The sequence below is a fragment of the Danio rerio genome, chromosome 14, assembly GCF_052040795.2.
Source record: "Danio rerio strain M-AB ecotype USA chromosome 14, GRCz13ab, whole genome shotgun sequence".
NCBI lineage: Eukaryota > Metazoa > Chordata > Actinopteri > Cypriniformes > Danionidae > Danio > Danio rerio.
In genome coordinates, this window is record NC_141034.1 from 35436268 (window position 1) to 35464107 (window position 27840).

At 35.7% G+C, this 27840-nt stretch overlaps 1 protein-coding gene across 2 annotated transcripts in view; it reads right to left on the reverse strand.

Moving 5' to 3' along the window:
• The window catches only part of gpc3 (glypican 3), a 296476-nt gene that overhangs the window by 98515 nt on the left and 170121 nt on the right, over positions 1-27840 (reverse strand). For both annotated transcript variants that reach the window (XR_015506644.1, NM_001305618.1), the window contains exon 5: positions 20972-21097. Coding sequence is in view for 1 of the 2 variants with exons in the window: in NM_001305618.1 (NP_001292547.1) it covers positions 20972-21097 (126 nt within the window). In the remaining variant the exon portion in view is untranslated. The remainder of the gene's footprint in view (positions 1-20971; positions 21098-27840) is intronic.

The following is a 27840-nucleotide window of genomic DNA, read 5'->3' on the forward strand; positions in this document are numbered from 1 at the left end:
ATGACTAAAACCTCATTTACTCATTTTACTCATACTTTTTATTATTTATAATGTCCAAGGCATTGATATTAAAATTGAATGCTACTTTTTTTGCCTTTATTAGCCTTTTTCTCGCCTGTTTACTGGGTTAAAAATCTTACATTATTCCATCTCCACCTGCTGGTGAAAGCTAGAGCAGCTGCGATCTTCACTCTGCAATCTATTGCTTCTCCTGCAGTTCCCGGATGTAATGTTGAAATTTATCAGTCGAATTTGATCCACTGAATTTATGGAAGCGAATATTAGAACTGAAATAAAATGAACTGAAAATGACCTTTTGAATATTTTTAAAGGGTATTAAATATTTTTTAAGTGAAATCTGAAAATTGAATATGAATTATTGAATTTTTAAGTATGAAAACGTGTTTGAAATATTTTTCGTTGAAATATTCACAGATTAAATAAACAGATATGTTAAATTTCAGGACCTAAAAATACAAACCCTGGAATTCAAGTCATTAAAATGCAAGAACTTGTTAATACGGTGTATTATTTTTTTCAGTTTGTGATATTCAACAAGCTTTTTAATTCAAGACTTTAGGCATTGATTTTGTTCCATACTGAATATTAACAAAATCATCAAATAGACTATAGTTAAGTCTATTATTAGTCTAAAACTGCTTTCTGTTCTGCTGTAGCTCTGTTTTGTCTGCAACATGCATAAACACAGAAAGCCCGACAGCACAACTGGGTCAGACATGTGTTGGCATCCGAATGTTTGTGAGCAACTGGAGCATATGTTGGGCATCATCGACTGCTAAAAATGTGTTTTTTGTGAGTGTGTGTCTGCACTCAAGTGTTTTCCGATCCCTCCGGGCCCCTTGGACTCATGTTCCAGTTAATTACTCCCTATTAAAAGCTAATTAGTGTTGATGCACACGGGAACATTGGTGCAAGCACTGAGGCGACAGAGAGACAGAGAGTGACAGATCTGATACAAACCCACAACACCAACATCAAGACATCCAGTGAAGCCCAATCCCATTAATAACATTCATTGCAAAAAATAGATTCTAACCTCTTTTGATCTAATAAATTATATTATATTATATTATATTATATTATATTATATTATATTATATTATATTATATTATATTATATTATATTTTATTATATTATATTATATTATATTATATTATATTATATTATAACTACATACAACATTTAATGCAAAGTTCTGAGCAATAAATAAGTTTTGCCACCACCGAGCCAAAGATATGACCTCATGTTCCATTCTTAGCAATGACATAATCCTCAGCGATCCTATCCAATCATCTTTCACAGCGCCTTATTTTACATGCCCTGCTTATTCATTAAGCCAAATTACATTTCCATACTTATTTATTCTCCTTATTACTTGCGATGGCAGCTCACCTCCTGCTTTTAATTATCACATTAATAATACAGACATAAGTTCCATTAGAAGGAGGAGATCAGAAGACACGGGCAGCGTTTAATGGAGGATGAGATTAGCTGGAGCTTCATAGATGAGCCCTCTACCTGTGCACTGACCAGAGTCCAGATGATCAGGTCAGCACGAAAAACATGACTTTATTCTGATTAAGATGGTGTACACATGAAGGGAAGATACAAAATGAATCAAACATTATTAGAGAAATGTCAAAACATAATGAGGTAGCTGAAATGAGAATTGTTTCATCATAAAAACCCTTCCCTTATGCATTTCCATTGGTGTGTTGTAATAAGAGACAACTATAAACATCAGAATCAGTTATATTTGACCAATCAAACAATAAAATGCTATACAACTTATTAGAAACATTATTTTCAGACTTTTTAACTGAATGTCCAACAGGTTTTTTCAGATGGCACTTGCATCTGAATGCGTCACTTGTTCCAAACTATTCTGCTGCAACATTCAGAAGAGGTCTGAATTTGGCATCAACAATATGAAAGCATGAATCCATCCTGTCTGGTGGTGGTGGTGGTGTAATGGTGAGGGGGATATTTTATTAGCACACTATTACCAAATGAGTACCAATGCCACAGCCTACCAGAGTATTGTTGCTGACCATGTCAATCCCTCTGTGATCACAGTATACTCATCTTCTAATGGCTTCTTCCAGCAGGATAATGCACCATGTAGTGCGAATCATCTCAGGCCGTACTCACACTTTGTACAGTTGCCTCGAACCGGGCCAAAGCATGCTTTTCCCCCCTCCCGTCTCCTCCGGCGGCCCGCACTCAGGCCGTACTCACACTATGTACAGTTGCCTCGAACCGGGCCAAAGCACGCTTGTCCGTCTCCCCCCTCCCCCGACGGCCCGCACTCACACTACAATCGGGCCTGGGCATGCTTACGTCATCGATGCTGCGCTGTTCAGTGAGCGCTCTCACTCAGCACAGTGGAGATTTCTCTAGTTATATCTTTAAAGTCGTTTGATATGCAGTGACATGCAGTCAAATATTTCGCCAAACGGTCCTTAGGGATGCAGTGACACACAGTCAGATATTTCGCCGAGAAGATCCGCCACTTTTGGCGCTCATAAACAATCATAAAGCCTTTGTGCTGCAGGAATGAGGAGGTCTGCTGAAGGTGCGCAGCTGTCGTGCAGTGAGGGGTTTGCATCTTTAATAAACTACAGCAGTTTGCGTTCACTGAACAGTAAGAATGATTAATAAATCCATATGAAACAGCCCCTTAAAAGTCACTTCTTGTCTTCAGTTTCGGGCTTTTGCGCGTTTTGCACTCACACTACAGGCGTACCGCGCCAAAGCCCAAGTGAACCGCGCTCAGGCCCACCTCTTTCAACCGGGCCAGGGCAGGCCAAGTGAACCGTGCCTGAGTCCGATTCGGCGGACTCACACTTTTCAAACGATCGGGGAAACAGGCCTGGGCACGGTACGGATAGCATAGTGTGAGTAGGCCCTCAGACTGGTTTCTTGAACATGACAATGAGTTCACTGTACTTAAATGGCCTCCACAGTCACCAGACATCCAATAGAACATGTTTGGGATGTGGTGGAGCGGGAGATTATGTTTGGGATGAGGTGGAGCGACAAATCTACAGCAACTGCGTGAGGCTATCATGTCAATATGGAGCTAAATCTTTTCAGTATCTTGTTGAATCTATGCCATGAATGATTAAGCTAGTTCTGAAGGCAAAAGGGGTCCAATCTGCTACTAGTACGGTGTACCTAATAAAGTGGCCGATAAGTGAATATTCTTAATTCATATCATTGGTCCTATAAAAAAACTTTACATTTTACAAAATGTTCTTTTTAGTGGAAAACAACATTCTTTAGACCATTTACATGTTTTTATATCCAAAAAATAAATATACTTCAATTAAAAGACCAAAAGAACTAAAAATATTCTCTTTACTGAAAAAAAAACACTTTATTTTTAAGAATGTATGTGTGGCTACTTATCCAAAACAACAATGGCGAAGTACATGACAATATGCAGTTATAATAATGAGACATTATTAGGTTGTGGCCTGACATCCACTGTTTCTTCAATCTGCATGAATGGAAATCATTTTGAAATTAATGAAACATTTTTCAAAAATGCAAAAAAAAAATTTATTAACTTTCCAGTTCTAAACATTTTCCTTTTAAGGACCCCAAACTATCCGTATATATATATATATATATATATATATATATATATATATATATATATATATATATATATATATATATATATATATTATTTTTTTTTAAATTTTTTTTTTTAAGCAATTGCAGAGAGGTTTAATCTGTTCTTTTGGATCATGGACTGAACATATATTCATATTTTTCCATATATTTATATCCTGCAAGATTTTTCATGTCATAGGGTAGAACTGAAAATGTGGCATGGTAATGTGTAAGTGTCACCGTATGGTGCCTATCTGATTGTAGATGACATTTAGAATACCTAGGGTTGCACTCTGAATAAATAATGCCATAAACATGAAAAGAAGTCATTTTTATGGGAGTCTTTAAATGTTCTTTGAGGCAGTCTTTCTTCTCGCCAAAGATTAAAATTAATTCGATCAAAACAAATGATCAAACTCAAGTATTTATACAATTTAACATATTCTTAAATGGATTTTTTTTTTCTGTGATGGCTACAGTAAATTGAATTTTCAGCATCATAACAGCACCATGGTCTTTCAGAAATCCTTTTACTATGCTGATTACCTCCTAAGAAATTATTACAAAATTTTATCACAGAAAAATATTTTTGCTTAATATTCTTATGGAACATTTTTCTTAATCTTTGATGAACTCAAGTTGAACAGAACAGCATTAACTTAAAATATAAATATGTAATAATATACAATAACATTTATATAATTACACAGTAACACAAACCAGCAGAACAGAGACAAGCAGTTTTCCGTATTTTGTGATTCATGTTTTTATTTCCCCACATTTATTTATCCTTTTAAATTGAATTATACAACCTTGATTTTTATTCCTACCATTTTTAACCTGTAAAAGTAAAAAAGTAACTTTTATTAACATTTTTAATAGGTCATTATTTTACAGTATTTCTATATTTATTATTTAGACAGACATTTTATAGACATTATATTATTTTAAACTACTAAAATGTCAATAAAGTTCACTTGTTATAAATATAAATATCATAAATGCCTTGAAGCCATTTTTCTTTATTTATTTAAGTAATTGCCACTCATTTCATCATCATGAGTCTTATAAAAAAAATGGCCACAGCACAGGCATGGTGGTGCAGCAGGAGCACCGCAAATCCAACTGTTCCTACAGGAAATGACTAAACACCCTGTGGATGTACAGTCTGGACCCGCTCCTCATGCTGAACCTGCTAAAACTCATGAACCTACTGAGATCCCCTCAGAGATCCAACATGCCCCAATGCTTAAAGCCACTGGAGACCCAAAGAATCAATCAGTATTACCAGGAAACTGAAGAACAGCTGAAGGAGAGGATGAAGGAGTAGCTTTATAAGATGTAACGATACTGAAATATTGACTTGAAATCACAGACTGCACCTGATCGAACTACTCGTTGACCACAATCTCCCACAGATAAACAGCCTGAGGTGGATCAAGGAGTCCTTTAAACTACACTGTAAAAATCAATTGCAATGCAGTACATTACTATAAATTAACTTGAATGAAGCTGAATGAAGCTGAATCTCAGTTAACTTCAGATTGCTTGACTAAACATACAAAAGAACATGTTGTCATTACTTATTGATATACTGTATACTTTTCATGGTGAATAAGTTAATAATTTAAAAGTATTCTTCAGTTAAGTGTATATACACACACACACACACACACACACACACACTTGCCACTTTATTAGGTACACCTTACTATACCGGGTTGGACCCCTTTTGGCTTCAGAACTGCCTTAATCCTTCATGGCATAGATTCAACAAGGTACTGGAAATATTTATCAGAGATTAGGTCAATATTGACATGATAGCATCACGCAGTTGCTGCAGATTTGAATACATGATGCGAATCTCCTGTTCTACCACTTCCCGAAGGTGTTCTATTGGATTGAGCTCTGGTGACTGTGGAGGCCATCTGAGTACAGTGAACTCATTGACATGTTTAAGTAACCAGTCTGGCTGATTTGTTTTATCACATAGCGTGTTATCCTTCTGGATGTAGCCATCTGAAGATGGTACACTGTGGTCATAAAGGGATGGACATGGTCAGCAACAATACTCAGGTAGGCTGTGGAGTTGACACGGTGCTCAATTGGTATTAATGGGCCCAAAGTGTGCCCCCACACCATTACACCACCACCAGAAGCCTAAATTATGGATACAAGACAGGATGGATCCATGTTTTCATGTTGTTAATGCCAAATTCTAACCCTACCATCCTAACGTCACAGCAGAAATCGAGACTCATTAGACCAGGCAATGTTTTTCCAATCTTCTATTGTCCAATTTTGGTGACCCTATGAAAATTGTAGCCTCAGTGTCCTGTTCTTAGCTGACAAGAGTGGCACCCACATGATCTTCTGCTGCTGTAGCTCATGCACTTTAAGATTGGACGTGTTGTTCAGAGACATTCAGAGATGCTCTTTTGCATACCTTGGTTGAAACAAGTTGTTATTTGAGTTACTGTTGCCTTTCTATCAGTTCGAACCAGCCTGGCCATTCTCCTCTGACCTCTGGCATCAACAAGGCATTTGCACCCACAGAACTGCCATTCACTGGATATTTTCTCTTTTTTTGACCATTCTCTGTAAACACTAGAGATGGTTGTGTGTGAAAATCCCAGTAGATCAGCAGTTTTTAAAATACCTATAATAAATCACATGTCTTCCCCATTCTGATGCTTGGTTTGAATCTACCATATCATCTTGACCATGTCCACATGCCTAAATGCATTGAGATGCTGCCATGTGACTGGCTGATTGGAAATTTGTGCTGACCAGCCATTGGACAGGTGTACCTAATAAAGTGGCCAATGAGTGTTTACACAGTAGCAACAACACTAAGTATAAATAGCGATTGAGCTCTAGCTTTAAATGAAATATCTGTCAAAACCTTATTTAGGAGCTAATTAACTGCTTCACACATTCTGTTACTTTTCAAAGAAATCAGCAGTCGCCTTATGCTTTGGGCAATTCATGTGAATCTCACTTATTGCTGAGCATACGTGCATATGTAAAGACAACAGAAGATTTGTGCTGTTTATTCTCACTGCTAATTATTTTAGTTAAACAGTGCATGTGCATGTACAAAATATGTGTTCATTAACAGTGGCCCCTAGCTTGTAATTCATGGATGTTTTCCATGTATTTGTGGATGGCTTTATGTGATTTGGATCTCTGCTCAGACAACTTCTGAAGTTAAATAGCTGAACAAAGTGACTTTATTGACATTTTTAGTAATTAGAGGCTACTGGGCAAAAAAGGGATGCCTCTCAGAAAATTTTAGAAGCTGTCATTTATTCATTCTCACCATATAGGTGTCTTGGTCTCTTTTTCATCTTTTGTTTATCCTCATAGCATCCATGTGGGATAAAAGAACGGCATCTTAACTCTGTCTTTCCTGAAACACAGTTGACGTTTAATGTATAGTAAATCGTACTCAATCAAAGTAGCGTTACTGCGAAAAAAAAACACATTATGATTGCATGCTACACTTCCGACTCTACATTAAGTTTTTTTTTCTTATAATGCACGAAGGTTTGAGGTATAAAGCGGAATAAAACAGACTCCTCATAAAAGCCAGTGTTTTATTGTGCTGCTACATTAAAAACATATTGTTCGATTTGTGCCTCCTGATTGGTTCTCGGGATATAGCGGCTTTTGCTGTCAAAGGGAAGTGGCGTTTAGCGGCTTTTGCCAACAAACTGTTGCAAATCTATTTGTTTATGGTATACGTGTCTAAAGCATTCCAGCAATTTTCCGGAAAGGTCTGTATGTGTGAACAGGCGTTTTTGAAAATACCGGTTAATTCGTTCTGGCTGTTTTCCGGAAAGATAAGTTGTAAGATTACTGGTAATTTGCCGGAATGCAGCGCTGTGTGAACACAGAAGGAAGATTGCCGGAAAGAGCGCGTGCATGTCTAGAATGTGCTGACGTTAGACATCTTCTTTAACCAATCAGTACAGTCAGACGCAGTCATATCCGCAAGGTTTATGAAAATAAAAGCCTTTGAATATAAAACAATTTTGTTGCTAGATGTTAGTCAGACAACGTTTATATGGTCCTTCTTAATGCCAACTTTGTAAATAATTATCGATAAGATGCTTAAGATAAGCCATTGTTTGTTTACCTATAAGCTTTGCTTCCTTCAGTTGCTTGACGTGTCGCGTGTTCTCTTGAAGGAGTGAGTGCCAGAATACTCACATGTTATGTACATCATAACATGTTTCTCTATATGTTTTCATCGAAGTTGTTCACAATACTTATCCATCCACAGAGTTTGCACTGTAGTCAAATGTTTATAAATACAAGCGCAGAAGTTTAGAGGTTCTTTCTGGTTAATGATGTCAGAATTTACCAGTATTTTGGAATGGATGTGTGTATGGTCTTTTCTGGAAAAATTCGTCCTCGCCTGTGTGAACAGCGTTTTTTTTAATTTACTGGTAAAGTTGTTCCAGAAATTCAGATATTTCAGATATTTACTGGTATCACTTTGTAAAAAGGGCTAATGTCATTATCTAATTTTTGCCGAAAGTGGAAGTTATATAATATATAATATCTCAAATATGTGTATCATTTATTAGGTAAAGAAAGAAGTGTTCTTTTTATCAATTTTATAAAGATCAGCTATGAAGTGCACGTTTGTGTCATCAATTATTAAAAATGCTGGTAAAACGGATATAAAAATCACAACACAAAGCCATAAATTGACAAAAAAAATAAAAACAATATTATTGCGTTAGGGCTTAAATAAACATTTTAATGCAAAAAAACAAAATTATGCACACTTATTAATACAGCTGTTCTGTGTCAGTTAAATCATTTGATTTATAAAAATTTTTAACCCAACTTTTTGAGTTATTAAATAAATAAAAGTGAAAAAATAACCCAAAAAGCACCAAATATTTTTAACTCAACCATTGGGTTAAAAAATTACACAACATTTTTTTAGAGTGTTCCATAAAATGAAATATTGTCAAAATACCTGTTTAGGTAGACACTTCTAAAAGAAAGAAAAAAAGCCTAAAAGTTTATCTGTAATAATTTTTTAAAATCAAATTATTTACTCATAAACCAATTGTATTTCTAAATGTCTATTTAATGCTTTTCACATTGAACACAATAATGACTAAATAATTACGTTTTAAAAAGTTAAAATCAGTTTACGCTTAAGCTGCTTATACAACCACAAATAATTTATGAACGCACATGCAAACACACAATAAAGCTAATAAAACTAAATCCATGTTAAAAGAACAGATTTGATTATTTTAGTCTAACAGTAAATTACTCCAATGATGGCAATTTTTTATTACTGATAATAATATGAGTAGCCTGTGGTTTGATAATAATACCACATGTAGCATGTTTCTGGTTTGGAGTCGATGAGGGGGCACTTGAGCTGATATTATGAGCCTGTGAATATGCAAATCAAAAATGATTAAAAAATACTGGTTAAAATCAAGAAGACAGATATTGAGGATGTGTAAAAAATGATTTTCTAGATGTCAGAAATCTGTGTGACTTGACCTCTGACACTGAGGGCTCCTAGTGAACACCAGAAATTAACTTTACAGTCAAATCATCTTTCACATTATTAACATTTTTTTACACATGACAAGAAACACAATTTAGTAAAGATCTACCCCATAATTTAAAATGGGTGACTGTCATAAAACTCTATATAATGAATATGAATGTGATTTTATCATTCTTATAATAACTGTTATGATAAAGTGCAATAACAACAGAGTTTTAAACGCAGCTTTATTTACATAAGGGAAGTTTGTACAAATGGCTGTAATGGATCACGGTTGATCCGTAATATGTACGGATCACAACCCATTGTTTGGAACACACGTGACCCATAGATTAATTCCTTTTTTTAAGCTTTACTAAATTTGTAACAAACGCAGAGAGATCACCTTTCGTGTAATTCAAATCACATGTTGGAAAGCATTTAGGCTTTCTTGTAAAATATACAGTAATGATGAAGGAAGAAGTTGTGGAACGTTATTTGGGAAGTGGTGGGTTTCTAAGGTTATTAAAGGTGTTTTCTTATCAACACTTGTTTAGCCTGCATTAAAGCATTTAGTGTAAGCAGCTCGGTTAATGATTAAAAGATCAGGATCTCAATAACCATGCAACATAAATTATAAATGGTGGTGATTTGCATATGTTTATTAATATTTTGAATCGCTGCATTCAAATCTGTGTTTTGAATTAAAAATATGCCACTGAATAATTCTTTAAAAAATGACACATCTAGCAATGAAACAAGTTTACGAGTGAATAACGGAATCATTTATTGAAAATGAGACTAAAAACAAATATTGGTTGTACAAATTAAAATGTTTGGTTTATACATTTAGCGTCAATAGCAAACAGTAGTATTAAAAAAAGTGAATTTTTTCACAATACTGAATATTTTACTATTTATTTTTATTCAGCTGATTATTTCTTCATTTTATTTTTTATAAAATTACAGGTTCTAAATTCTGTTTGTTAAAACCAAAATTTCCTGCAGTACTGTTTTTGTAATAAATGGAAAACAAACTACAGTTGTGCCCTCCCATTTTTGGCTGATTCAAAAAATTGTCTGATCCGTGACGAAAAAATCATAATGTAATTATAAACCATGATATTTGTGATCCATTACACCACTAGTTGTACAGAAAAGGGACAACAGGAGCAAACATTGTATAATAGCTAATCCAAAAGGCATAATTCAAATAAGCAGTTAGGTGGCAAACAAATAATAATTCAGAAAACAGCCAAAGAATTCAAGAACAGGAAGTGCACTAAGAACTACAAGACTGAGCATGGGTGTGGTGCTTTTATAGTGTGTGTGTAATCAGTGTAAATGATCTACAGCTGTGTATTTATCAGTGTCCAGATTGATATCAGCTGTATAGCAGGTAATTAGAGTCTGAATGCAAAACATAATGGGAAGTGTAGTCCAGATGAATAGCTGGAGTGTACATACAGTATAGCTGCAGTGCCCTTTAGTGAGTGGGTACTCCAGCTAATAACCATTACAAGAGCTGTCATTAAGTGTCATTAACTCAGTTATGTCATTTTAATTACAAAGATGACATTGTTTGAGATGTCTTTTTCATGACAACTTTACAAATAAATACAGTTGAAGTCAGAATCAATAGCCCCCCCGCCCCTATTTTTTTTTCTTTTTTAAATATTTCCCCAAATTATGTTTAACAGAGCAAGGAAATTTTCACAGTATGTCTGCACTTTTTTATTTCGGCTAGAATAAAAGCAGTTTTTTTTTTAATGAACCATTTTAAGGTCAAAATTATTACCCCCTTTAAGCAATTTTTTTCGACTGTCTTCAGAACAAACCATCATTATACAATAACTTGACTAATTACCCTATCCTGAAAAATATCTAGTAAAATATTATTTGCTGTCATTATTGCAAAGATAAAAAAATCAGTTATTAAAGATGAGTTATTAAAACTATTATGTTAAGTAATGTGTTGAAAAAATATTCTCTCCGTTAAACAGAAATTGGGTAAAAAAAATAAACGGGGGGCTAATAATTTAGGGGACTAATGATACTGACTTTAACTGCACATCATAACCTGACATTGCCAATAAATCCTAACTTGTCATAAATCTCTCATAAACATAAATGTTTTGAGACCATGATAACGGTCATGAATTTTATAACAGTCATTAATATTTTTTTTTCCTCAACTACAGTTGTACAAACTGAATATGTAATTATAATGTCATTCAAAATTAAATATTTGACTATAAATCGACACTTATAGTGAGAAATCACTATAAGTGATTTCTCGTAGGTTTCGCAGAAACGATCTCTCTCACCCAATAGACTATCCACCATTGTTTCAGACTCTCTTCCTCCATCTTGCAAACTCTCTGCACTTGATTCGAACAGTGCCACTGATACACTCTGCTCCACACTAGCATCATGTCTAGACCAATTATGTCCTCTTGCATCCAGGCCAGCCCGTGCCAGTCCTCCTGGTACCCTGGCTCTCCATGAGCATCGCTCAAAACTTCGAGCTGCAGAAAGAATTTGGCGGAAAACTAAAAATCCTGCACAGCTCTTAACATACCAAACTCTTCTGTCCTCTTTCTCAGCTGAGGTTACTTCGGCAAAGCAGACATATTACTGTCTGAAAATCAACAATGCCACTAATCCTTGCCTACTTTTTAAAACATTTTCCTCCCTCCTCTATCCTCCTCCTCCACCCGCATCCTCCACACTTACTACGGATGACTTTGCTACATTCTTTTGCACCAAAACTGCAAAAATCAGTGCTCAATTTGCTGCACCTACAACAAACACGCAAGGTACACCACCAACACCACACACACTCGCCTCTTTTTCTCAGCTCTCTGAGTCTGAGGTGTCCAAACTGGTGCTATCTAGCCATGCAACCACCTGTCCACTCGATCCCATTCCCTCTCATCTCTTGCAAGCCATCTCTCCTGCAGTCATACCAACACTGACTCACATAATTAACACATCTCTTGACTCTGGTTTATTCCCCACTTCATTTAAGCAGGCTAGGGTAACCCCACTGCTAAAGAAACCCAACCTGGACCATACACTACTAGAAAACTACAGACCAGTATCCCTGCTTCCATTCATGGCCAAGATTCTGGAGAAAGTAGTGTTCAATCAAGTCCTGGACTTTCTTACTCAAAACAATCTCATGGACAACAAGCAATCCGGCTTTAAGAAAGGCCACTCAACTGAGACTGCCCTGCTCTCGGTCGTGGAGGATCTCAGACTGGCTAAAACAGACTCTAAATCATCAGTCCTCATTTTGCTGGACTTGTCAGCTGCTTTTGACACTGTCAACCACCAGATCCTGCTATCTACGCTCGAGTCACTGGGCGTTGCGGGCACTGTTATACAATGGTTCAGATCTTACCTCACTGACAGATCATTCAGGGTGTCTTGGAGGGGTGAGGTGTCCAACCTACAGCATCTAAACACTGGGGTACCTCAAGGCTCTGTTCTTGGGCCACTTCTCTTCTCCATCTACACATCATCTCTAGGACCAGTCATCCAGAGACATGGATTCTCTTACCACTGCTATGCTGATGATACCCAGCTATACCTCTCTTTTCATCCTGATGATCCCTCGGTTCCAGCTCGCATTTCAGCCTGCCTGTTGGATATTTCACACTGGATGAAAGATCATCATCTTCAGCTGAACCTCGCAAAAACGGAAATGCTTGTAGTTTCTGCCAACTCGACTCTACACCATAACTTTTCAATCCAGATGGACGGGGCAACCATTACTGCATCCAAAATAGTGAAAAGCCTTGGAGTAACGATTGATGACCAACTAAACTTCTCTGACCACATCTCTAGAACTGCTCGATCGTGCAGATTCACACTCTATAACATCAGAAAGATCCGACCCTTCTTATCTGAACATGCAGCTCAACTCCTTGTTCAAGCTCTTGTTCTCTCCAAACTGGATTACTGTAACTCTCTACTAGCTGGGCTTCCATCTAACTCTATCAAGCCTCTTCAACTGCTCCAGAATGCAGCAGCACGAGTGGTCTTCAATGAACCTAAACGAGCACATGTCACTCCGCTGCTACTCCGTTTGCACTGGCTGCCAGTTGCTGCTCGCATCAAATTCAAAGCTCTGATGTTTGCCTACAAAGTGACTTCTGGCCTTGCTCCTTCTTATCTGCTCTCGCTTCTGCAGATCTATGTGCCCTCCAGAAACTTGCGTTCTGTGAATGAACGTCGCCTCGTGGTTCCATCCCAAAGGGGGAAGAAATCACTTTCGCGAACGCTCACGCTCAATCTGCCCAGTTGGTGGAATGAACTCCCTAACTGCATCAGAACAGCAAAGTCACTCGCTACTTTCAAGAAACGACTAAAAACTCAACTATTTAGTCTCCACTACACTTCCTAATCTGTAATTGCCTTTCTGAATATCACACTAACTGTACAAAAAAAAAAAAATAAAAATACTACTAATACTTCCCTTCTTAGACTTTACAGACCTGAAACTTGCTTATAGCACTTATTCATTGTTGCTCTTGGTTGTGTAAATTGCTTCCTTGTCCTCATTTGTAAGTCGCTTTGGATAAAAGCGTCTGCTAAATGACTAAATGTAAAATGTAATGTAAATGAGAAATTTAAAATTAAACAACAAATTCAGTGATCAGAAAAATATTCATAAAACCATAATAATGGCCTCATAACAATCATGTTTTATGATAGATTAATGATAAGTTATGCTGTCTTGGTAATGCCAAGTTGTCATGGCAAAGACAAGGTCAAGGTTATGATGCATTTGGTTATGTTAAGCTGTCAAAATAAAACAACATCTTAAACAAAAGTCATCTTTGCATTTAAAATGACAACTGATCTAATGACACCTAATAAAAGATGTCAAAAGCATGCATCAAATCTCCTTCATATTGATCACGTTGATTGTCATGATCAAAAATGTCATGACAGTCTTATAAACACCCCTTCTGTATAAAGGAATATGCAGAAATGTCACTGTGTGCTTATTTAACTGAAGCGTTAATTAATTTTCCCATATGCCTTTTTTAGTTCACTATTTAATATATCAGGGTCACATAAACTGTGGCATTTTCGGCATAATCGAAATGGCTTTCTTCCCAGTACAATATGTGAAAGAGTGCCTCGTCTTCAATGCATTGCATGAAATGAGTCTGAACGCATTCCAGAATTAATTGCAATATTTCACTTGAAGCCAAGGAATGACATTGAGATTCAGCAGACATTTCTGGCACAAGCATCATTATTCTGCGTCTTTCTTCCCATATCAATTTCTCTCTTGGGTCCTAATTAACTCCTGAGGGCCTGCGAGCCCTCTGACACAGCTGTCTGTCCCCTAAGGCCAACTGTTCACCATGCTGTTGTGACCAGGCCATTTCACTCCCCTCTCGCTCATCAGCTGCACTTACTGGAGAGAAAACAGTTGCAGCTAATAGTGCATAATGCTGTAATGCTGACATATACACTAGAAGATGCATGGTCAACAGTGACAAAACTCATACAAAGGAAACAATGCATATGAATCATATGAATTCATAAAGTACTTGTAAGTTAGAGCTAATCCCATTACTACAATGATGGCCATTTTATTATTACTGATAATAATATGAATAGCCTGTGGCTTGATAATAATAATATGAGTAGCATGTTTCTGGTTTGGAGTCGATGAGGGGGCACTTGAGCTGCTGTTTTGAACCTGAGAGAGTATCCAATCAAGAATTGTTAGAAAATACTGGTTAAAATCAAGAAAACAGATATTGAGGATGTAGATGTCAGAAATTTGTGTTACTTGACCTCTGACACTAAGGGCTCTTAGTGAACTTAATAGCAAGACAAGACAAGAAACACATTTTAGTAAAGATCTAACCCTTTACTTGAAAGAGGTATTCATAAGACTGTCATAAAACTCAATGTAATGAATATGAATGAGATTTTAACTGTTATGATGAAGTGCAATAACAACGGGTTCTAAACGCAGCTTTATTTACATAAGGGGTGGTTGTACAGGAAAGGGTCAACAGCAGCAAACAGCGCATAGAAGCTAATCCAAAAAGCATAATCCAAACGAGCAGGCAAAGGTCAGGGCAGGCGGCAAACAAACAATAATTCAGAAGACCAGAAACCAGGATCAAGAACTACAAGACTTAGCAATGGTTGAGTGTGGGTCTGGTGCTTAGTGTGTAATCAGTGTTGTGACAGTTGTGACTTGTATCTCAGTTTGACTGTTAATAGCTTTTATGTTGATTAGTGATCATTAAAAGTTACTAAATGACACATTTAAGATTTCTCAAGATTTTTTAATACATTCTCAGAAAAAAGGAGCCCTAAATGGAATATATATATTAGTAACTTAAAGTACATATATAATTACTGTTCAACAATTACTGTCCTATCTACTCTGATGGTCTATGTTGTTATTTATCGAGTAGTGCATTTATCTTAAGGCAGAAAACAATGATTTAGAAATTAACACACATTAACACACACACACACACACACACACACACACACACACACACACACACACACACACACACACACACACACACACACACACACACACACACACACACACACACACACACACACACACACACATATATAGATTGTCTTATTCAAAACACAAAGGTGTTGCCCCTTTAAGGGAGACAGGTGTTGGATTTGTTTACTTTTGAGTGTGCTCCATTCTCTGTGTATCAGTTTAGTTGCAGAGTCTGGTATGTTTTAAGTAGGTCCACACGGAGTCTGCGCACGTGGAAATCCACATATTTTTAGGCCATCATTGAGTCTATTTTATTTACTTGTGTGCAAATTTATATTTATTCAGTTTTTAAATTAATTTCAGTAATATTATTAACTAATATAAAAATGTTAAATTGATTTATTTACAATACAGTTTGTAACGTAATATTATCTGCCTTTTAGTATACTGATGAGAGACTTTATATGAGAGATATTATATGACAGACTTTGTTTACCAAAAAAGTAGATCGAATTAGATTTGCATTGTAAACATTAAATTAGTTAAAAAGGTATCAATTTTTTATTTCATACATTGAGTTTGTTATGATACATCCAAAATCATTCAGCATAAATCCACAGATTTTTAACAAAATTCTGCGCAAAAAATGTCAGCAGATTCTGTTTGGCCTTTTAAGCCTTAAATAGGAATAAGAACCAAACAATTACAGTAACTGTAACAGTGTAACAGTGTAACAAAGTTAATAATATTCCACTGTAAAAAAGCCTGGTAAGGTTAACAGTGTACAGATAATAGAAAATATAACAATGGCTATATAAAAATATTAAATATTTTCAAAAAATCTAAGCATAAATAATTTTATGGTAATTATTTCTAAAAAAAATCAGACATGATCCTTAAAATTTAATCCATTTTATTTTCTTAAAGTGAGCGAAACTAAAAATTAAAAAAGAAGATGCAAGACAGGAATTAACTGGATGGTGAAAAGTGCAAGAATGGAGCCTGGCTAAATAACAATTTACTAAAACAATGGCTAAATAGCCATTTGGCACTTGGTTAAATAATCAAGTGGACAATTTGTGAAAAAGGAAAACCATTTAATGGGAAGTTACAACATTTTGGTTAACGATTAGGATTTCTTTGGAATAACGTGCTCCAACGAAACAAAAGACTGAGCTTGAGCATTTAGACAGTAAATAGAATCCATTTTGATTTCATGTTGACTTTAATGATCACTTCAGTTTGGAGCTGATATTTCCAAGTCATTAGTATGAGATACTGAAGCTCTTAAAGCTTTTCTGTTTGGGTCAGAGATGCTCAGATTTATTGTCATTCACCAACATTAACTAGATTTGGACTGTGGGAGAGTGCGAGAGTTATGGGACAGAAGCACGAGGGGCACAGGGAACTGAAATATGACAATTTTTAAATTGGGTTCCAAAGGGCACGTGGAGAGCCAGGCACAGAGCGAACAACAGAAAAAGTGCAATTAGCCAGGCACAGGGAAGCCTCCACACCACCTGACATGAGTTACCCTACAAAGACCGCATCACAATTCACACCCTGTTGCCTGTCAGATTGAACTGGAGTCAGCCAAACTCATTAGATACACACACACATATACAATCATGCGCTCAGCTACCAGCCACTTATGCTGTCTCCGGTTTATTCAGAAAGCTTTTTAGGCTTCAAGATTTGTGACAAGCTCGGGGGCAATATCTACTCGGGGCCATTTTGAGATTGTAGTAATATTGGAAAGCATTTAGGAGGTTGATTCTATTGTTATATATGCTACTTTTACCCACTTAGTAAAAACTGTCAGAATAAAAACACTAATAGTGAGTGTGCGTGGGTCATAAATAGATAAAAGCCTCGTTCATCCAGAAATAACTTATATTACAGAGCAGTTGGTCAATATAGCATTCTAGCTATACTGAATAGAAAAAAATTCTATGGCGAGGCAAGATCCTTTATAATGGTGCAGGTCTTACAAGTACTTTTACACTGTTGCTACTGGTGTTTTCCACTGGTTCATCAAAAGGAAATACACCCAATTTTAGACCTAAGGGAACCACAAAAAAGGCATTTCAATCTGATGCAGAAAACTATTTTAGTCTGAAGAACTCACTTGGAATGCAAGTTCAGCAGAAGAAGATCCACTAAAAAATACTTTCAGCAGAGGAAGAAACCCCTTATGTGAATTTGTTTAACCCAAGGATTTTTTTGTGAGCTTTTAAATGTTCTTTAACCAATTTTTATCTATTAGTGAGGTTCTGGCTCCTTGCCACTTTCTGCCACTTCTCCTGCTTGATTTGAGTCAGTGGACATGCTCTTCAGTAAATCGTCCTTCAACAGTGACTTTTTATTGAATTTAGCTCAATCAGTTTTAGCACTAGAACTACAGAGGCAGTCATTTTGACTGGATTTAACTTTTGTAATTAAATAACTTTGTTATTTAATTCAAAACACAAAAGAGTTCTGAGTATTTCTGCCTTGACATATGCATTTCAGCATCCACTACTTTTTCCAGTGCCTTTGAATATATATGCTTCTGTTGCTTAGCAACTTTCTGATAACACAAAATCTTTGCTCTCCTGCTTGCCAGACAAAATGAGGTACGCACCTTCACAGGCATTCTAGTAACTCGTTTACAATTAAAGGTTATTTAATAAAAAATATTGTATTTTTAAGGTAATGACAGAATTAAGCTCTAGATTTCTGGCAGTTTCATTGCTTATCTAACTAACACTTGGTATGTCCTCTGAATGTTCAACAAACTCTGAATTATGGATTTTTGTACTATTTCTTATATCTTTCATTATTACGAAGTTGCTTTGACACAATCCACATTGTAAAAAGCTCAATAGAAATAAAGATGACATGACCTGACGATAAATTACTTTAACGCAAAGTACTACCTGCTTCGAATGGTTTTACTCAATTGAATGGATGCTATCAGTGGATATGTCAGCTGATAGATATGGGCCAGTAGAGGCCTTCTGTTGTTAGGCTCAGAAGGCCAACACATCCACTTGGTTGATCAGTTATACTAAAAGAGAAGACTCTAGATTCAGATTTTTTTTTTACATTACTGAGACGGTTGGGTTTATGGTTGGGGTAGGAGTAGACGTTAATAAAATACAGTAACAGGAAGTTTAATAAATAATATAAATAATTCTTGTTAATTTCTGGCCGCAGCCGTATGTGATCTATAGCTGATTAAGCATGTGGATAGATGATAACAGCCTTCTGAGCCTACCAGTAGGCACAGAAAGCCCCTACTGGCCCTTATCTATCAGCTGATAACCACTGATAAAACCCATTCAATCAAGTGATAACATTTGAATCGGCTGAAAGTACTGTATATCTCTAGAAATGGGATTTCCACCAAAGTATATCACCTGAATGGTGATATCTGCCAAGAAAGATCCCTTGTAAAATTGAAGATCCACCATAACAGCATTTCAGCCAAGGGGAATCTCCTGTAAACCGATTTCTGTCAAAGTATATCTCCATAACTGCTTTCAGCTTCAGGAAGATTCACCTCAGTGCAATTTCAGCCAAGGAGGATCGCCTAACATGATTTCTGCCAAAGAATATCCCCAGTAACACAATTTAAACCTAAGGAAGATCCCCCAGAACCCAGTTTCAACTGAGGATGATCTTATACTGTAAATACATTTTCGACAGTAATGAAGTACCAGTGATGCCAATGAATAACCTTATTTTTAAGAGTGAATATTGTGAAAAGGTGCTTGTAAAGAAAAGTAAAGCTGGATAATATATAAGATTTAAGACTACTTTTTGTTTTAATATAAAATTAGTATCAGAATACGTTCAAAGAGACCTACAGGTATACATCAAAAAGTGCACCATGTTTTCTCTATTTTACAAAAGCATTATTTTGTGTGTTCACGTAAAAGAGCTTTTGAGTTCTTTATAGCAAATAAGTATTCAACACATCCCCATTTTTCTCAGAAAGCATATTTCTGAGGGTGCTGTTGACTTAAAATATTCACAAGATGTTGGTAACAACCCAAAAATTATTTAGGCAAAGAAACAATAATAATTAGTTTACAAATGAAGTTATGTAAAATAAAATGAAATGATACAGGAAAAAAGTATTGAACACATGAAGAAAGGGAACCGTAGAAAGGCAGTAAAGGCCCAGAGAGCAGCTGAAATTTCAGTTGTTCTTCAGCGATCCTCTGCCCTTCATCAGTAAATTAATATTAGCTGCTTCAGTCCAACATCTACATTATCAGAATGGTGGAACCAGTGTGGACATTTGAGCAAGACAATGATCCAAACCACAACCAACGAAAATCTCAAATACTTTCAGAGAAAGAAAATCAAGTTGTAGAATGGTCTAACCAGTCACCTGACTTGAATCCAATAGAAAATACAAAATAAAGCTCAGATTTAATAGATGAGACCCACAGAACCATCAAGATGTTTTACACTCTGTTAAAGTCTGTGAGAAACACACCTGAGTAACGCATTGTTTCATTCTTCATATAAGAAGTGTCTTTAAGCTGCCATCACCAAAAGGCCTTTTATATGAAATATTAAATAAAGTACATTTTAATAGTTTCATGCATTCTCCTTGTGTCATCATTTTGTTATTACACATGACAAATTTTTTCATATTTTTCCTTTGTTTTTTTTGTATTGTTTGGGTTTTTACCAAAATCTGGTTTCATTTCAAGCAGCTCCTTTTGAATATTTTCCCCAGAAAAACAAAAATAAAAAACAAGATATGTTGAATGCTTATTTCCCCCACTGTAAGTAAGTTCTTTATGCAAACCTGACACATTTTTTCGACCAAATCAAAAGTAATGTTGTACAATGCATTCAATTGGTTGGACTCGTGTTATATTACCATCAATCATATTTTCATCAGACACCAGACTGAAAAATTCTTCCAACAGACAAAAATCCTTGGGAAAACATGAGCTTTGAAAATTAAATGTGACCTTAAGCTATTCCAAATTATTTATCAGGCTATACTCATTCCCTTGTGCGCTCATTTTTATTTACACATGCCATGTACCTTGGCAAGGCTCCAAAGTAACCACAATGATGTGGAACAGTTATTCTGCACCGCTGCAAGCATACAGAAGAACTATTAATCTTAGTTTACATGTCTGCAAACTGAATGACGCCACCTAATGAACTTACTCACGTTTTAATGAACATCAATGCCCTTACTTTGAGCTGTAGGAGTCCACAATGAAGGAATGTAGAGGTTACATCGCATCAATGCTCCCACAAATGAATTACTCACTTGTCTGTCATCTCCTGTCCGTTCCAGCAGAGGGAGCTGTTCAGCGATGTCGGCTCTTTGCTGCACAAAGCTTCTCCGAGACCACTGTAGAACTGACTGAAGCCCCTTAGACCCGAGATAAACTCCCTGCATCAGACAGAGAGGAAATTGAGAATGTATTGAGTGCAGGCGAAAGAAGAAAGAGGAATGGGCTTCAGTGAAAATTGAAATTAGATGGTGTGCACAAAGAGACAAGATTAAGAATCCAAAATACTTGGATTTATGAGAAAATGTAGAGGCTTAGAGAAAGAAGAACGACGAATCAGGAGAAAAAAATAGAGTTGGGGTCAAATGCAGTGTTAAGCACGATCTACTCCATTACATATCATTTCCTGTCGGGCTAAGTTGCTTTGAGATGCTTTGATTTTAATTGACATTACCTACACACACTCTCTCACCTGCTCATCAGAGCGAGGGAACGAGAGAGAGGAACCGTGCAGGACAGAGGGGGCAGAAGGCAGCTCAATGTCACTCACACGGCAGGAGACAAAGCCTGTGTTAATGAGCTTCTCTCTGTCACCATCAGCCTGAACACACACTTACCTCAGCTAACAGCCCAAACACACAAACACAACTCATACACAAACTGCCACACACAACGACTCAGACACCCACCTACTCAGACATGTGCCACCTCAAAGTTTGAAAGCAACTTCCCTTAGTAACTATGTTTTAGATGATTCATATTTTATAAAGTCCTTTTTAAAACGTTGTGGTCGGTAAAAGAAATTAAAACTTTTATTATTTAAGGATGCCTTGGTAACATTTTATAATAACATGCATAGAATCATGGTTACTAATGAACATGAGGAATGAACTTATTATTAATGATAACAGCATAAGCAACATCCAATAAAGATATTATTGGTTACTTTACTTAAAAAAATGATCCCATTTTAACTTGAAACTGTTGACTTATTTCAACACAGGCTCCTTGTGAAAACATACCCCATTATACATTGCTGGAGAGCAAGAATTATGTAGCCAAATGTCTTTAAAACAAATGCTATGGCTTCTATTTTTTGTCCGCGCAACTAGCTGACTGCATACCTCCGGACGCATTTTCCGCTGTTACTAGTTTGTCCAGTGGCTCGGCGCTTACATTGTTGGACTTGAGACGCAGAGAGAAGTTGACTGCGAAGAAGTGGTTCAAGTTCGACAAAGAACATTCCAAAAAGCAGATAAAACATAAACAAAAGGCAAAAAATAACATAAACAAGCAAATAACAGGGTGAAAGCGCGGTAAGATCTGAAAATGTGGTAAAACAGGGTCAGTTTGTGCTTTTGAAAACAATATCGGTTGGGTTTACGGAAGGGGATGGGTGGGGGTTTCGGTTGTTCGCTCAGTCAGTGAACAGCCACAGGTAGATTTATTCGAACACAGCAGGCTTGGATTGCATTCGCAACAGAAATTTAAGATCCAAAAAACTGTACACAGCGGCGCCTGTTGGGTTCGTAAAAACAAAAACTGCGAAAGAAAAAGATACCTCCTGGAATGTATTTCACACTGTCCGGAAATGTATACAGGGGTACGTATCAATAATGAGCCTGGGTAGCTTAATTTTAGGAATTTTGCACATAGTTCGTTTACTTAATAATTTAAAAAATATTAAATTAATAAAATATTAAATGATTTAGTTAGGCGACGCAGTGGCGCAGTAGGTAATGATGTCGCCTCACAGCAAGAAGATCGCTGGTTTGAGCCTCGGCTGGGTCAGTTGGTGTTTCTGTGTGGAGTTTGCATGTTCTCTCTGCATTTGCGTGGGTCTCCTTCGAGTGCTCCCAACAGTCCAAAGACATGTGGTACAGGTGAATTGGGTGGGCTAAATGTCCATATTGTATGAGTGTGTGAGTGGATACTTCCCAGAGATGGGTTGCGGCTTAAAGGGCATCCGCTGCGTAAAAACGTAATGGATAGGTTGGCGGTTCATTCCACTGTGGTGGCCCAGGATTAATAAAAGGACTAAGCCGAAAAGAAAATTAATGAATGAATGAAGTTATCAAAAAAAAATGAATTGTGAAGAATTGTGTTGTATCAGTTCATTTTAAATATGTAATATGAACAAAAAGCAAAAAATATGTTTTAATGTATTCTACAGTCATTTCAAATCAGTCAGTATTTTTACAGTGCATTTGATTAATATTTTGATAAAATACAGGGATGCACATGAGTAATTTAGGGCCATAATAGATTAAACAGGGCAAATTTGAACAAGTGCGCAATTCCAACACAACAGTATTGTGCATGAACATTTCTTTGGATTATTTATTTGCAATGCACAATAATAAACAACAAAGATCTATATCTCATTTACATATTAACCAACACAATAAGTGTAGTACAAATTAGCATATAGTGGCAAACAAGCAGAGCCAATGCTCATAAGGTTTGGGTCATCTCCAATATATTTTCTCTAATGGAGGCAATGGGGGTTATGACAATATGTAGAGGTTGCAAAGGAAATATGGGTTATGTCAAGTCAAAGTTTGCCTAGTTCATGAAATAATGTAATTAACACAAAAAGCTATGGTACAAGCATTGAATAAAAGTATATTTTTATTTTATCGATGCCTGTTAATTAATTTATTTGTTGGCCAAAGAATAAGGATATACAAAAAATATACAAGCTTATTAAATGTGACACAAGATGTACATTTTGACAACTGTTTGTGTTTTTGACAGTTTAGGAGAAAGGAGAGTTGATCGCATGAGGGAACTAAGATTGTGCTGGTATTATGTGACTCAACCTAGTTATTGGTTGCAACTTGCAAGCAAATTAAAAATGACAGATTTGACATATTATTTTCAGATTATATGTTCTGCGCTACAAATAAATATGTGAAGAAAAAAATATTCTACCTTACACAATGTGCTCTCTGTTCTCCACGGCGCTGCATACTAGCAACAACAACTGCAGCCGCTTCAAGGGCAACCATTAGGACATGCGTTTTTAGGCATTAAATAATGGCCCAAATTTCCGTAATTTAATGACTGCAAATGTTAGTAAATCATGTTGCGTGATTAATTTAAATGCGCTCCTCCCATAAAAAAATCTGACCCGGACACTCCAACTAATGCATAGCTGCATACAAAAATAGCTGTGTTCATGTCTTATTAGCAATATTTTGTTCTGCATTTTAGTGTTTCCTGACACAGACATGTTTTATTTCCAAGAAGTCAGTTTGTGCTAGAGTAATGTGACCCATTAAAGATAACTATTTAATATTAGGAATAAATAATAATAATAATACATTTGCCCTATAATGTTTTTAATAAAGTAGTAAATAGAATAATATATAATCTACAATAACACTATTATATAAAAAAGTGAGATTTAAAGAAAATGGTAATTATTTTATATCACATATACATTAAAATATAATGTTAATATATTTCTTTTTCCCCTTTCATTTTCAAATCTAAAATCATCAAGTTTTCATCAGCGAGAGTGAAGTGAGTGTGAAGTGTCTCAGTAAAAGAAGTGTCACATTTTCACCTTTTCTCTAAAACTGACAGCCACAGCCTGGATTTCTGCTCTCAGTCTGGATGGACATTTTATAAAGTATCACAGTTAGTTGATCTAAAACGGGTATTTTAAGGCAACAGCTGTCAACTTTGTCAGTCTGAAGCATATTTCTTATTTCAGTCTTGCATCACTTTACATATAATATTTTAAAACTGCAAATGAAAATGTTATGACAGTATGTCAAACTATGGATTCTTCTGATTTAATTATTTATAAAATAAAGTAATCATTTGCAAAGATACCATAATGATTTAACTTTAGGAACATTATTAAAGAATATAATATGCCATTATGGTTATGGGTTTTGTTAATCCCACTTTTTGATTTACAGTGTACAAGTTATACATTGAATGCATTGCCAGAGAATGTGTTTAAAAGACGAGTAAGCTAGGCGGCACACAAAAATTTGTAAATCAGAAACTATTGACATTTACCTACTGTAAGGTATTTATGTAGACAGAAGCACTGATTTAAATAGGGTTTGATGTGTTTTGTCTTGTTGCATCCTGCAGCTTGCATCCAATATAGATAAAGTGTTACAAAACAGCAGTGTCCATCTCTATTGTATAATAGGAACAAGATAACACTGCATTTGGTTAAAATACTGAAATATATATTTGGCAACTATATTTGTAAACTGTGATTTATAGTGAAATTATGTTACAGTATGTAAAAACAATGGAAAGTAAAAATATCTATGGCAAGAAAAGTACGGAATAAAAATTACTGGAATAAAAATAAGTTTTCAGCAGTTCATTGGTTCTTCCTTGTATTTTTGTTTTTGATTAGCAGCTTTAAGAAGTCAGAAACATTCCTTGTGTTACCTTGAATATGCCTTACAAATAAAATGATTGAAATGTTGAGTATGTATAAAGGTTTTACACGGTGTAAGTACAACTATGCAATATGCTTCAACATAACACTAAAATACTTAAATAAAGAATGAAGATGTCTTGTTTGTTCTGATGGAAAATCAGGGTTATTCAATCAAATATTGATTTATTTTATTCATTTATAAAACAATAAATATAAACATGTTACAAAGCATTTATTTGTTATTTAAAAAGTTACAAATCTGTAAATGGCAATGTCAATGTTCTTAAGTGTCATCCTTGTGTTAAACAAGTTTAGCTTTTTTACATAAAAAACAATATTTAACCCTGATTTTCAAGCACAATCACACTGTAAAATGTTGAGTTCCACATAATTCTTTCATGTTGTCCCAACATCAATTGATTTACCTAACTTAATAATTTTTACAAATTTAAGTGGATTTAACATTTATTCGCTCGTGTCACAATCTCAGGATGGATGAGGGAGCGAGGACTTAAATGCAGTAAATTAATTGGGTTTATTAAAAATGCAAATAAAACAAAAAGGGCACAAAAACAACCCAGAGGGGTAAAACATTACCAAAACAAAAACAAACAAACTGGTCTGGCAGGAAAGAGCAGGGCTGGACAGGGCTGGACAACATGACAGGACAAGGGAATAATCAATGACAAACTGGCACAGAACAGCAGACATGAGGAGACTATAAGCAGAAATAATTAACAAAAACAGGTGATCTAAATAAACTAATATTTGGTTAACAAGGAGGGTGGGACAAGACAACAGACATGACAAAAAAAGACAACACAAGCCATGTGCTCACATAAATTAAGACTAGAATTCGCAGCTAATAAGAGAACTCATTAACCGTGTGTTCTGATGAACATGACACTAAATCACACAGTATTGTATTGTGTATGTATTGTAGACACCAGGCTACGTGCTTAGACACCAACACAAACAGAATGCAAAAGAAGAGTGCACAATAAATAAAAACTCTTACCGTGCACACACACATGCAACATGCATGTTTCATCCCAGCGGCAACCAAAACCAAAACCAACTGGACTGAGACGCTGAGAATGAAACACCACGATGCAGACAGAACAAACACAACCACAAGGACAAGAGAGCGCATCCCGAACACACCCGGACCTTGTGCGCCCACATCAAGCAGGAGCAAGCACAGCGCTCATACAAGGACAGATAATGACGAGAAATATGAGTGCTCGACTTGAGAAAACTAAACTAAAAACTAAAAAAATTCTCTTAATGGAAATATTTTTATGACCGCATTAGCATTTTAAGTAACCCATACCAATATACAGTAAATCCAAAGAAGTTGGGAATTTTACATATTTTTACACATTTTTATTATTATTATTATTATTATTATTATCATTATTATATAAAACAATATATTCATATATAAATATAATATATTATTATATATTATATTATATTATTATTTATTATTTCATGTTTTACTATAATTTTTTTATTATTATTATTATTTTAGACATTATTTTTTACACATTTACTTAAACATTTAAACATACAACTTACACAGTAATATGATATTAAATTGTTAAAGGCTTTTTGATTATGTTTTCTCTGATAGAGAAACAAGTAGAAAACAGCATGACGTCCTGTGCTCAGAATCACGCAAACACAGACTGTTTGAGTCAGTTTGTAAGACCCCAAAAAGGTCAATGGACATCCTTAGAAAATCCTTGAAAAAAGCGAAAGTGAGCGTTTCAGAGCAGCTGAAGTGGAGAATCTATTACAGCATGTCAATGCTCTCCGCAGAAGATGTGAGCTGTATGAAGAGGTGCATGAGAACAGACTCCTGCAATTCCTCTTCCTCACATTTATTATTCATTTATTAGATTTTCACTCTATTGACTTGCTGTCAATCCTTTACCAATGATGCTTTGCAGTCCTCTTATAGTGGAGTGTTTATAGCACTTGAAGACTCTCAACAGATTCAAATGCAGCAGGAATGTGTGCACTTTCAGCTGCTGATTGTTGATTTTAAAAGCTTAATGTAAGAGTAGTGAGGTCATGCTAATGTTTTCTTAATGTTTTCTTTCTTGCTTAATAACAAGGTCAGCCATTACAATCATTGAGGCAATTAAGCATAAAGTAAAAGTCTTTTCATGACATTTCTAAATAATATATCTCAAACATTTGCTTTCACAAAAGGTTTGTCAGCTGAAACTTGGTTTGCAACATACTAACACCAAGCTAAACTTTCTATACCTCTTTGTCCTGTTGTCGGTATTACAAGTGTGTCAGAAATAGACTGCGCAGTTGCTCATTAAATTAATCAAAATATGGAGCTTTTCACACCACCGCAATCAATCGCAGCACCACAAAGCAGGATTTATTTTTACAGTATTTATTTTTTCCCTCATCGCCTAGTGATGAAATAAGCCATCCAATTAGATTTGAGCTTCATTTGTATCAAAT